The sequence below is a fragment of the Rosa chinensis genome, chromosome 5 (assembly GCF_002994745.2).
Source record: "Rosa chinensis cultivar Old Blush chromosome 5, RchiOBHm-V2, whole genome shotgun sequence".
NCBI classification, from domain to species: Eukaryota; Viridiplantae; Streptophyta; class Magnoliopsida; order Rosales; family Rosaceae; genus Rosa; species Rosa chinensis.
Window position 1 is genome coordinate 34,112,399 of NC_037092.1, and position 13,138 is coordinate 34,125,536.

The 13,138-nt window shown below is 37.0% G+C and overlaps 3 protein-coding genes across 4 annotated transcripts; 2 read left to right on the plus strand and 1 right to left on the minus strand.

Annotated features, from left to right (window-relative positions):
- The first annotated feature begins 356 nt into the window (after positions 1-356).
- Positions 357-4,690, plus strand: LOC112167460. Its single transcript, XM_024304490.2, has 3 exons — positions 357-950; positions 1,768-1,890; positions 2,802-4,690. The coding sequence occupies exons 1-3, from the start codon at positions 561-563 to the stop codon at positions 4,350-4,352; spliced, it is 2,064 nt and encodes a 687-aa protein (XP_024160258.1). The 5' UTR covers positions 357-560; the 3' UTR covers positions 4,353-4,690.
- Positions 4,691-5,372: 682 nt separating this feature from the next.
- LOC112167461 (OVARIAN TUMOR DOMAIN-containing deubiquitinating enzyme 2) lies at positions 5,373-9,376 on the minus strand. Of its 2 annotated transcripts, none has more exons than XM_024304491.2 (9): positions 9,164-9,376; positions 8,233-8,316; positions 8,100-8,145; positions 7,873-7,981; positions 7,437-7,528; positions 7,287-7,349; positions 6,770-6,885; positions 5,828-5,903; positions 5,373-5,725 (listed from the first exon to the last, which is right to left on the minus strand). In XM_024304491.2, the coding sequence occupies exons 2-9, from the start codon at positions 8,295-8,297 to the stop codon at positions 5,669-5,671; spliced, it is 624 nt and encodes a 207-aa protein (XP_024160259.1). In that variant the 5' UTR covers positions 8,298-8,316; positions 9,164-9,376; the 3' UTR covers positions 5,373-5,668. The 2 variants fall into 2 exon arrangements, with proteins under 2 accessions (XP_024160259.1, XP_024160260.1); XM_024304492.2 differs by lacking the exon at positions 9,164-9,376 and adding an exon at positions 8,862-9,098.
- A 1,292-nt stretch (positions 9,377-10,668) lies between these two features.
- On the plus strand, positions 10,669-12,967 carry LOC112203683 (protein FAR1-RELATED SEQUENCE 5-like). Its single transcript, XM_024344610.1, has 2 exons — positions 10,669-10,725; positions 11,549-12,967. The coding sequence occupies exons 1-2, from the start codon at positions 10,669-10,671 to the stop codon at positions 12,965-12,967; spliced, it is 1,476 nt and encodes a 491-aa protein (XP_024200378.1).
- The last annotated feature ends 171 nt before the right edge of the window (positions 12,968-13,138 follow it).

Consider the following 13,138-nt stretch of genomic DNA (forward strand, 5'->3'; position numbering starts at 1 on the left):
GCGTTTTTTAAAGTGTTTGTATGGCGTCATTTGTAGTAGTTGAGGTTACCAGTGGTGTTGAAAAAACCTAAAGTAAGTAAAATTTAAAGACAACAAAATCAAAAGGGAAATATATATCCAAATTTGGATGTGCAAAAAAAGCAAAACTCTTTAAACTCCATGTTCTTTTTTTTATTTTTTTTATTATTAACAGAAACTTATCCATGTTGATACTTCCCAAGAATCCAGACAGAAACGACATGGTTTGCCCGAACTAAACCGGAGTGTAAATACATAGATAGATTTTGACGTCGTTTGTATATTGTACGACACAGACACTGTATTTGTATACCTCGGCGTGTCTCACAGTCTCTCTGTGCGTCAGTTTCTCTAAAGCAAACCAAAACCTGTACCCAACCCTCACGACTCTCACTCTCTCTCTCTCTCTCTCTCTCTCTCTCTTAGCTCTGCTCTTCTTTCCCATTTCCCACACAAATCAAACACACAGACACTCACAAACCTCTTTCTCTCTCTCTCTCTTCTGAAATGGATAAATTTCAGGGGAGCCTGTGAGGAGTTCGATGAAGAAGCCCAGCAAGCCGACATTCCCACTACCGGACTCGGATCTTCAGCCGGAGCGGCCGCCCAGCAGGAGGAGAGCCCGGGGCTCGGGTTTGCCCCGGCTCAAGCGGGCCGGGCTGCCCACCGGGAAACGGAGCCGGCCCGAGACGCCTTTACTCAAGTGGAAGATCGAGCATACCGAGGAGGAGAACGGGAAGGAGAGGCGGAAAGTCCAAAATGACCTTGTCGAGGAGGAGAGAGAAGAGGGAGGAGGAGGAGCAGCGAGGAGGAAGGGCAAGAAGGGGAGAGAGGTGCCCATGTCGGCCAGGAAGCTCGCCGCCGGACTCTGGAGGCTACAGTTGCCGGAGACCGGCGCCGAGCGACGGAGTGCCCAGCAGCTAGGGTTTCAGGTCTGAGCTTGCATTTCAACTCTCAATGCCTCTCAGAGATCTGCAAATTTTTTTTTTTTTTTGGGTCAACTGGGTCTTCTTTGAAACTATTCATGAATCTGATTTCATTTGAGTTTGACCTTTTTTCAATAACTTAAAATTTTGATTTTTTTTTTTTTTTGTTTATTTTTCTTTCTGATTGATTCGTTTGTTTAGTTTGCAAGTTTAAGTTGGATAACTAGTGATATTTCTTTCCTTTCTTCAATTTGGGGTTTAAGAAACCAAGCATTGTAGCACAAGATTTGTGCATTGTTTTCGATGATGGCGCAATGAGCTAGGATTAGTACTCAGAAGAAAAATTAGATGAGAGCTCATCTGGGTTGATTGATCTTTCCAAGAATCTGTGTTATTTTAACCACTGAAATTATTCTCTTCCTCTCTTTTTGAAATGATGATCGTTGTGCCTCTAGGGTTAAGGTTGAAATCTTGATTAGATTGGTAAAGCCTTTCAGTTTTATTACTTTCCTGCTTAGTATCTCGTAGTATGGTAATTGGTTGTTGAGAATTTCTTAGCCTTTTGTCTTTTGATAAGATTAGTGATGTTTACTTCAAGCACATTCTAGATGTTTTAAGATGGAACTGTGACCTACAAGTTACCGTGGATGACAACTATGCATTCAGTTTATGTGTTCCGAAAATCCCGGGTCCTTACGTGCTATATTTTGTGTGTGTGTGTGTACATGTTGTTGTAGTATTTCGTCTTCTCAAGGGGCAGGTAGTTTTGGGGTCTGTTGTATGCTGTGGATATTGAGATTCATTATTCTTCTCGTCTTTGCAGCCTGATGCAGGCCATATTGGAGCACCATTTCTCCGCCAACGCAATAGCAAAGGATTTGCTTCTGAAGCAAAGGATAATTTACAAAGCCCTGGTTCCACCTCAAGGAATGGATTCTTGCGCAAGGTATAATTCTTTCAATGCATTATGATCAGTAAGTTCTGAACGGGTATCATGTTTTTCAAACTGAAGTACAATACCAATTCTTTATTGTTGGGTGCACGTTGCAGATGTGCTGAGCTCCATTTAAGTGCAGCTATCTGGCATGAACGTATCAATTGAGATGATTTACTTTCCAATAATCTGTGTTACGTTACACACGTTAAAGATTGTCTGTTTTCAAAAAAAGAAAGAAAAAGATGATCCTTTTTATCCAATCACCTATTTTGGTTCCCAAAGGAATGAATTGTCATGGTATGAGATTGAAGAAATTTTACATTTGTATATAAAAAGAAAATAAGTGACTCATAGAATTTCGTTTCCCATGGGGGAACTTAAATATGTAATCAAACATTTTTGGAAGAAAATTCAACAGAAAGATTTACTTGTCTTAAAGATGTGGTATGAATCAACTTGTACCACATTCTTTTCACTGAATGAAATGATACAACCTCTTTAAGAGGAAGATTGTTATTTATGGAAAACTATAGGGAAGGTATGGAGTTTTTTGATTGGGAGAAGCACAAATGAGGTCAATTCAGATTAAGCCTTGGTAGATTTACCAAAAAAAGAGAAAGGGGGAAAATATGGAGATTATGTGGAATATTTATATAACTAGATTGATTATATGAATTATTTTCTTATAAGGGTTTTTTTTTTTTTTTGGTGTGAATTGTTAGAACAAACATGAACGACTTAAATGGATGGATACGAAACATGTCCTCATTTAACCTTATTGGGGAATAACTTGTTCAAACTATCATATTAGCTTTTTCTTGTATCAGTTCTGCCATGGTCTGCATTTCCCCATAAGCAATTTAAGATATGTATTTCCTTTGTTTTTCACCTCTAAGATTTAGCTTCAACCTCCATTTCAGTTATCCAACTCTGTCATGGAAGGTGCAACAAAATGGGATCCTGTCTGCTTAAAATCATCAGAAGAGGTACGCCAGATTTACAGCCAAATGAAGCTTCTTGACCAGCAAGCGTCTGCTGTATCAGTGGTAAATGTACTTGAATCTGAATTAGAGCAGGCTCGAGCCCGGATTCAGGAGCTTGAGTTGGAGCGGCGTTCCTCAAAAAAGAAACTCGAACACTTCTTGAGGAACATGAATGAGGAAAAGGTTGCATGGCGGAGCAGAGAGCATGAGAAAATTCGTGCATTTATCGATGACATCAAGGTTGAATTGAACCGGGAAAGGAAGAGTCGTCAGAGAACTGAAATACTCAATTCCAAATTGGTTAATGAGCTGGCTGATGCTAAGTTATCTGCAAAGCGATACATGCAGGACTATGAAAAAGAAAGAAAGGCAAGAGAATTAATTGAGGAAGTATGTGATGAGCTTGCTAAGGAAATTGGAGAAGACAAGGCTGAAGTTGAAGCATTAAAGAGAGAATCTATGAAACTCAGAGATGACGTGGAAGAGGAAAGGAAGATGTTGCAGATGGCTGAGGTCTGGCGTGAGGAACGTGTTCAAATGAAGCTGGTTGACGCAAAGGTGGCAGTTGAGGAGAAGTATTCTCTGATGAACAAGCTTGTGGCAGATCTTGAGATTTTTTTGAAGTCAAGAAGTTCAACCCCAGATGTGAAGGAAATGAGAGAAGGAGAGTTTCTTCGACGGGCTGCTGCTGCTGTAAACATTCAAGACGTCAAGGACTTTTCTTATGAACCCCCCAATCCTGATGATATCTTTTCTGTGTTTGAAGAAGTTAATTTTGGTGAGCCTAATGAGAGGGAGATTGAACAGTGTGTTGCTTACAGTCCTGCTAGTCATGCTTCCAAAATTCGTACTGTGAGTCCTGAAGCTAATGGAATCGATAAAAACCGGATCCAGAGGCACGCAATTGCATATGTTGGTGAGAATGGTGACATAGAAGAAGATGAGAGTGGATGGGAAACTGTGAGCCATCTTGAGGATCAGGACTCAAGCTATTCACCAGACGGGAGTGCCCCTTCGGTCAATAAGAATCACCGAGAGAGTAATGTCACAGATAGTGGAACCGACGAATGGGAAGAAGAAAATGATGGGGAGGAAACACCAATTACCGAAATCAGTGAGGTTTGCTCGGTGCCAATAAAGCAGTCGAAGAAGGTATCAAGTATAGCAAGGCTTTGGAGATCTGGCCCAAATAATGAAGACAACTACAAGATTATCTCGGTAGAAGGAATAAACGGTAGGCTCTCAAATGGAAGGATATCCAAAGGGGATATTTTGTCTCCGGATCGAGGTTCAGGTAAAGGTGGTTTGAGCCCCTCTGATTTAGTGGGGCAGTGGAGTTCACCAGACTCTGGGAATCATCATATTCGGGGTATGAAAGGGTGCATCCCTCTTGGTGCGCAGAAGAACAGTTTGAAGGCAAGACTTTTGGAGGCAAGGTTGGACAGTCAAAAAGTTCAACTGCGTCATGTGCTTAAACAGAAGATCTAGACATAGAGTAGCAGCAGAGCTTGCTCATGAGAGACAAGTCACAGACCGAGAAGACAAAAGTAAGCAGGGTTCAACAGGGTACCAACTTTTTGCTACTTGAAACTGCTCAAAGGTGGTCATGAGGAGCCTATGAATAAAATGCACATGATGACGAACTCCTTTTGCAAGTGATCCAGAAAGCAAGTCATTATTGTTGTATCATTTCAAGTCTAGAATAGAATCTGAAGAAAATTGTAGACCAATGATAACATTTCCAGTTTGTAATATGTAATCATTGTTATGAGAAATGTTTCATTCAGTTTATAGTATAGAAATCTTCTCTCAGTCAGTGGGGAAATGGTGAATTTCTGGTTACTTTAGGGAGGGGGACTTGAGCTCTGACGTTCTGCAATACTGTATTTCGGAGAAATGTTTTGCCCATGCTTCTCAAAAGTCGCCGCCTCATCCTGTAAAGTGTAAACCATCAACATTGATTTTGGTAAAATTTACTGTTAGGAGAGGGGGAGGCTCGAGCAGATTGGCACTCAGAAGAAATGTTTTGCCCTGAGACCTCCTTTGAGGCACAAGATGTGTGGGAGATGACACCGAGAGTGCTGCATTTGATGTTGACACAAGAAACTAAGAAAGAGCCAAGGAGCCAATTTGTAGTGGAACAGGTTACACAATGTTGGAATAGAATATGTGCAAACTCTGCACAAAAAGTGCTTAATCACAGGGGAAACTCCAAATCAATTTCCATTAATGCTGAGATACCTGATGAGAGGATTGAGCAATGAAGGGTGCTATGAGCGAGTGCTGGCTATAACTCCCAAGTCCAATGGGTGAGGCTTTCAAAAGAAAACTACACTCCAAATAGATCTGACCATCTCCCAACAACCCCAAATAAGAATCACTAACAAAACATATTGGTGCCTGAGGTACCTATTGATCTAGTAAGCGAGTACTTTCAGCGTTTCAAGTAAACTGAAGCACATAGAGACAGAGAAGTCTACCAAATAAATTTGGGCTATATAAGGTAGATTCAGGAAAACATATTCAGTAGATCAGATAACATGATCCCATAAAATGATGATACAGTGATAGGTACACCAATTACAACATTTCTTTTTCTTTATTTTTATTTTTGGTATCATGGTATGGTACAACATACATGTCCCATTTCCATTTCCCACAACCAGAATAAATTATTCAAAAGTACATTACCATTTATATGTCAAATTTGACACAACATAAATCAATAATTGAATTCTATGGAAATCAGGAATCTCACTCCAATGAAATGGGACTATGTTTTGGTTTGTTTTTTTTGCGGTCTGTTATCTGTATTCTTGAAAGTTGACATGGCCAGTCGCCTTTGCATGCTCTACAGCCTCCTGTATATTTATAGAAAACTTTTCAGTATTAAAAAAGTAGGATATATGATGCACAGAACTACAAAACACTTGGAAAAGCACAATGTATTGTGGAGAAATAACCTTCTGGCCGACAAGTCCAACTTGGCACACCCCACAGCGCAAAGTGAAGTTGGCAGTGTCTGTATAGCTCCTTTTACTGAGAAGCAGCATTATGGAATTAAGGCACGATCGTGCATTACAATATTGTATATATACACCTGAACTATACGAATACTAAAAGCAGTAAACGGAGAACTGGAGAAACCTAAGAAATGAGGCATTCAAGAATATAAATGAAAGAATTATAGGAAGCACACTTTGTCTCAAGCACTTTGACAAATTAGTGGGCAAAACAAAGGGCAAAAGTTCAAAACTAATGTCTTTACCAGACTTCCCTTTCGGATGGTAATTTGTTGAAATTCTACATGTGGGCTAAACACATTTGACAATTGTCCTATAGTTTCTCTATGTCGTCAGTAGTCAGAACAGAGAGAATCGGAAATTCATTGAGGAATGTATTTGAAACAAAAGTTGAAAACTATTACTGCTGCTATTTGCATAGGTTTGTAAACTGGGGATCAGTTTGACCAGGAAACTCTGAACTAGAAAACTTTCTTATCACTGCTATACAAGTTCAGAATCAATAGCGTGGAAGTGTTCAATTCCCTGAACCAGATGGTCTATGTTCTTTTTCAAATGAACATGCTAATGCCAGGCTCAAAATTTTCTGACCCTAAGGTGCATTTAATGTTTGACATATTAGAAGTCATGCACTGGTAATCAATTAATTTGTACTTAGTTGTGCACAACTACTATTGGATTTAAATTCAAGGGTGGAGAATAATGAGCATTCCAACTGCCTTATTAGTTTTTACCCTTGAATCTAAATCAAAAGGCAATTGAGGACGACTGAGTACGGAATCAATTGATCACCTGAGCAGGACTGTGTACTGTAGAAAAAAAATTGCATATTTAGTATTTTTCAATTTACTAAAAAAGGACTCATTAAATTATCAGTTCTACCGTTGTTGCTCTTTCACAAGATTAAGAGTGATGCCCTCCACTGGCCCAATGGTCTTGTTCTTAACTGCAAATATAGTCTGATCAAACTCCTCCGGGGCTTCTTCAAATGGAGACATCTAATAAACAAAATATAGGAACCAACCATCATTAAATGGAAAAGTCATATACTTATATATAAATCTCCATAAGAAATAGCGGAAAGCAGAAAAAGTCAACCCAAGATAGAAACATGCCAGTTGATAAATTGATTATAACTACTAAAATTTACCATAAAGACGATTTATTACTACATTAACATTATTTATTTAGCACAAGTATCAAATTAGCTTAACTCGTGGTTGTTTATGTGCAAACACAAGAGATGAGTAAGACCATCTGGTTTGTGCTGTTAGCAAGAAGAGTGATGGCAGAATACTATTGAGGACCATATCAAAGCCATTGTTGATTATCGCTCCACATTGACAACCAGAAAAATTACAAAATAAAGAATAAACAAAAAAGGCATAGAACCGCATACAGCTAAAGCATCGTAGTGAAGCCCATCATAGATCAGCATAACCCTTTCAGAATAGTTTTTCTCCTGTCAACAGATTTGAAGTAGCATAAACACTCAGTAGTGGAGAGCTGACAAGATTAATATGCATGAGAATTCGCTTCTCATGCTTACCTGACCATACAAATCGCATCTTGTAGTCTGGATATCATATGCTGCAATTTCACGTCCATAATAATCTGCTAATATTGAAAGCTCAATAGCACCTGTGCAACAGCTTACAAAGTAACGGTCAGCAAGCAAAATGAAAAGAGGAAAAAAAAAAAAACCTACTGCTTATTTGAAACAGACCTCAACCGAAAAAGAAAGAATTGAAGTCCATCTTGTAAAAGTGGGACCACAAAAACTATTCCTTGAACAGTCAAGGCCCAAAGTTTTGTCGAAAATTAGATTAAAGTATGTTCAATGCCATAGAAGAAGAAATAGTCAGTCCTGTATAATTAATGTATAATTAGCTATCCCAAGTAACCAAAACTGCAACAAGAAAAGCTTTTCATTGTGATTTTTGTTGGGTGACCAGGATCAAGATGCATAGGAACAGGAAACAAACCTCCCCACTTCTCTGGGTTGAGAATCCAAGCACAATACTCTTCATTTGGTTTACCCAGAATTGCTTCAGAATATTTAGTTGGATCACTTGCCACCGTTGCGGCTATAACCTTGACACCAGGATGACCACAAAATGTTTAAGTATAAAAGATTGATTGGCCAGTATCACACATGCTTAATGAAAATCTGGAGCTATATATACACGAAGGCTATACTAGAGATCAAAACCTGTCTCAATTCAGAAGCTTTTTGCTTGTCATGGTCCATAACATACCTGCAAATGAAGGATACCAATAAGTTGAAACTATTAACATTTTGCAATAAACAATGGATAAAATCGAGGTTCTACACTGGAGCTTACCCAACTGCATTGAAGAGGCAACTATTGTCTGAGGGAATAACTCTTCTAACGACTGTACCTTCCATATTACAAAAATTTGTAAACCTGAAAAATTTTAACAACATGAAAATTTTAGGTGGTTCAATCTATCCGAGTGTGAATCTAAAGTAGATGAATATTATTACGCAAATAAGGACCCGAAAAGCATTAAAAGGAACTTTTTTATGATTCAGTGGCAAAGAGAACAAACACTAAGAAAGAAATAATGACCCCAATCTATACAAAACATCAGTACACAAACAAAAGCATTTATACCTAAAAAAAAAAAGTTAATACTGAATCATGAATTTAGAGATGTAGGAGTTGATAATGAAAGAAGTCCAAGTTTTTGACATGCTCATTCAAGACTCACCAATTTCAATTACAGAGGCAACTATACTACACAGAAGCCAAAATTCAAGAGCTTTATAACAACAACTAAAACCGAGAAGTATAAAAAGAAAAACTTTGAAGAATCCATACTCATCTCAATTGTTACTTTCAATATTAAACATGATAAAAGCTACCTAAAATCTCCAAACCCAGAATTACACAGCTATGAATTATACTTTTGAAACAAACCCCAATAGAATTCCGCAAGGGAAACCAACCTTGAGATTCAGAGACCCAATATATCAAAGTGATAAAAAAGAAGCAAAAGATGAACTTGAAATGACCCAGAAGCGTAAAACTGAAGCACAAATGGAGCAATAACGAAATATCCAGATCTAAAAGTAATGGTCCTGGAATGACTTTACGGTAAAGAAATGGGGAGAGTGGAGAGGAAACATTAGCATATTCAAATTTATAGCCTTTAGCGAAAGAGCACTCAAATGCCTACGTTTAAGAAAGGAATAAAATTTGAAGGAAAAAAGAAGAAGAAAAAAACAGAAGAGGAAAAGAAAGAACTTACCTTTTTCTGTGTTTTTGTATTCTTCCTGTTTTGGGTGATCAAAGGAATGATGAGAGTGCCTAGGGGCCTGGTTTTGGGGATTGCATATGCGTTCTTATGTCGCTAACTAAAGGCGGGCGCCCACCGGAATTTCATGTTTCTTTATCGTGGTGGAGTGTTGTGGTATGTTTGCTTATTTGCAATTGAGAAGAGATGAATTGCGAACAGAATTGTAATGGTTAAAAAAAATAGGAATAGGAATGACTTTGTATTTGGATTTGATATCTTCTATAGTAGTGGATGTACATCGAATGATTTCTCTTCTTTTATACTTCTTATCCTCTTAATAAAAGAGAGTAACTATATATGAAGCTGTAATCGTGATGAAGTCTATGTCACAATCCATGGTATGACTAATTCTCATCAAATGGAAGAGTTATTGTAGTTTCACAATTTTAAACCTTGATAATATATGAGTGAATCTGTTTTATCAAAAGAGGGCATTTTCGATAAATTAAATTTTGGTGAAGAGTTTCGTTTTTTGTTCTTTTGGGGAAGCTTATGACATAAGGAATGGTTTTACCATCTAGAAAACGAAATAGAAGAAGCCTTGAAAGATACCATGACCAAATTGAAAGATATTTGGTTTTCAACTACCAAGGCAACATGGATACAATTAATGTTTTACGTGGTACGTAACCATATACGTGAGAAAACAATGTATGGTTTTGGCTAACTAGAACTTTATTTCTTATCATCCTATGTATGTATATGTCCTTCTTTTCTTGATGATATTTGAACAAATATATTCAACGAGTTCAAAGAAGCAAATGGTAGCTTCAAAGGGCTTCAAATCTTCTGTACTCATTTCCCTATCCCCTTCCCTGTCTGCCTATAAAATTCTGACACTTAGCATTTGTTGCCTACTCAACCTAACCATCTACTAACCCCGTTAAACTCTAACTCAACATCTCTAAATTAAAAAGATAAATTTATATTTACAAAAAATACAGTGAATACCAGACGTCGACCAAAACTCTAAACCAATGACTCTTCTTCTTCTTTTTCTTCTTCGTCTGTCTGGGTGGCTTGTCTGGAACTCCTCTTCAAAAATGCCATAGCTATAATCAAAAGATGACCATGGGTACTACGTCGAACCTCATCATGATTTGAAACCAATTGATCACATATTGGTATATTGCATCATTCTGCATTTCCATTTGTTTTCTAGGGTGAATCATTTCACCATTCTTACACTCGCCAATCATGGAACATGAATCTCTTGTGCCATCAAACTCAAAAAACTTAGCAATATCAACACCTGTAAGTATTGATATTCCTTCTTTTTTAGCTTACTATAATTATATATGTGTATGTTTGTGTGTATATACATATGGACAACTTTGCGTTTAATTCATTGTGAAGTCCTTCAATTTTGATAGACAAGGCAACTGTTCAATTTAGTTCGTTTCCATTTTTTTTTCCATATATTGTCATGCAAAGCTTTGACCCGAAGCTTTCATGTAATGGGTATGATTGAATGCCCTAGAGACGTGCTGGCAAATAGGGGTGTGCAAAACACGGTACAAACTGGCCAAACCGGTCAAAACCGACCGATAAATATGGTTTGGTTAAGGTTTTTTAAATTTAAAAATTGAAAGCCGGTTCAATACCGAACCAAACCATTTATGAATTGGGTTGGTTTGGTTTCTCTTTTGCTTAAACCGCGGAACCCGAACCGATCGGTATGTTTGAAATATAATAAGAAAAAGTGTTAAATATAAATATATATATATATATATATATATATTCATTTGTCCAGTCGTTGTAAGTAAGTTCTAAATATCTAATTATAACTTTATTCTCAAATGATATACTACCATATCAAATCTAATGCCCAAAGGCCTAGAAGTCTAATAAATAATCGCCACAATTAATTTGTTCCTCTCATATCACATATCTCATTCTCTCATTCTTATAGATTTTGGTTTTTGAATATTAGTTTTGGATTCGATTATTGTATTTTAAATTTAGATTATGCTTATTTAATATAGTTTTATTATTTAGATTGAATTTTACTAGAATTTTTTTTTCTTCCATAAATAGTATGTTAATATAATATAGGTTAAAACCGCCTAACCGACCGAACCAAACTATCTTTAATTGGATTGGATTGGATCGGGTTAAGCTTATTTTTTTTAATGATCGGTTGTCCAAAATGCTTAAACCGCTCACTTTAGTATAGAGACGGTTTAGAGTCAAAACCGAACCAACCCAATCCGTGTGCAGTCCTACTGGCAAATAACTATTATCATAGATCATTCAATAAATGTACGTACCATTTTGGCAGATAGTTGTGATTGTGGAAGCTATTATCTAATATATTGATCTTATATTTCTTTTAAGGATGTGGAAGCTACAGATAGTTGTGATTGTCAAATATCTAGCAAATTGGATTTTAGGAGTGGTATAGACTTGAATGGTTCTGTAGAAGTTGAAAATAATGAAGTTGGAGGTAGTGAAGAAGAGTCAGAAGAAGCCACAAAACCTAATGAAACGGTTAATTCTATTCATTCCAAAATGCGTCAAGAATTGATTCTTGTAGTTGGTATGGAGTTTGAAACAGAAGATGATGCACATGCTTGTTACAATCGATATGCATATAGATTTGGTTTCATTACTAGATTAAGTAAAGCACATAAATCCTCCAGTGGCCTATTGAGGGACAAGTTCTTTGTTTGCTCAGCCGAAGGTAAACGTGGAAGAGACAAGCAAAATCTATATGTCAAATCTCATTGTGCTGAGACAAGATTTGGTTGTAGAGCTAAGATGAAAATTAGGTATGATCTGTTATCCATAAAGTACAGTGTTGTGGAATTTGTTGCTGATCATATTCATGTGACTTCAACTCCTAGTAAGACCCATCTTTTTAGGTCTCATAGGAAAATCTCTCTTGCACAAATTGTTCAAGCTGATATGGCTTACGATTCAGGAATCAATCCAAAAGAAACTCTTGAACTATTGAGTAGACAAGCTGGTGGTTGTGAGCATTTGGGATTTATTCCAGAAGATTATAGGAATTATTTATGTTCAAAGCGAACAAGAGAAATGAAGTCAAGGGATACCGGTGGTGTTTTGGAATATCTAGAAAGAATGCAATTGAATGATCCAAATTTTGTTTATGCAATACAAGTGGATGAGGATGATTTGTTAACCAATATTTTCTGGGCTGATGTAAAGATGATGGTAGACTATGATTACTTTGGTGATGTAGTATGTTTTGATACCACTTACAAGAAAAATAAAGAAGGCAGACCTTTTGTGATGTTTGTTGGTGTCAATAATCATAAGCAAACACTTATATTTGGTGCTGTATTGTTATATGATGAGACCGCTGAAATTGTCATGTGGTTTTTTGATACCTTTGCAAATACAATGTCTAGAAAGAAACCAAAGAGCATTTTGACTGACCAAGATCTTGCAATGGCTAAAGCATTAGCTTCACAATGGCCAGAAACACATCATCGATTATGCATTTGGCACATATATCAAAATGCAGCTAAGCATCTTAGTAGTGTGTTTGAGAAGTTTAAGGATTTTGCCGAAGACTTTAGCAGTATCATATATGATTATGAAGATGTTGAAGACTTTTTAATTGCTTGGAAGAAGATGCTTGAAAAATACAATCTCCAAGAAAATAAATGGTTAGGCCGGTTATTTGATTTGAAGGAGAAATGGGTTTTAGTTTATGGGCAAGAAACATTCTGTGCGAATATTATCACTACCCAATGCAGCGAAAGCATGAATAATTTTATCAAGAAGTAGGTGAGTTACAAGTATGATTTGCTGTGATTTTTTTGTTACTTTCAGAGATTACTTGATGAACGTCGTTATAATGAGTTAGTAGCAGATTTTAAAGCAAGTTAGACCACTCCTGCATTGTCATTTCCAGTGAAAATATTAAGGAATGCAGCAAAAGTGTACACACCAACAATG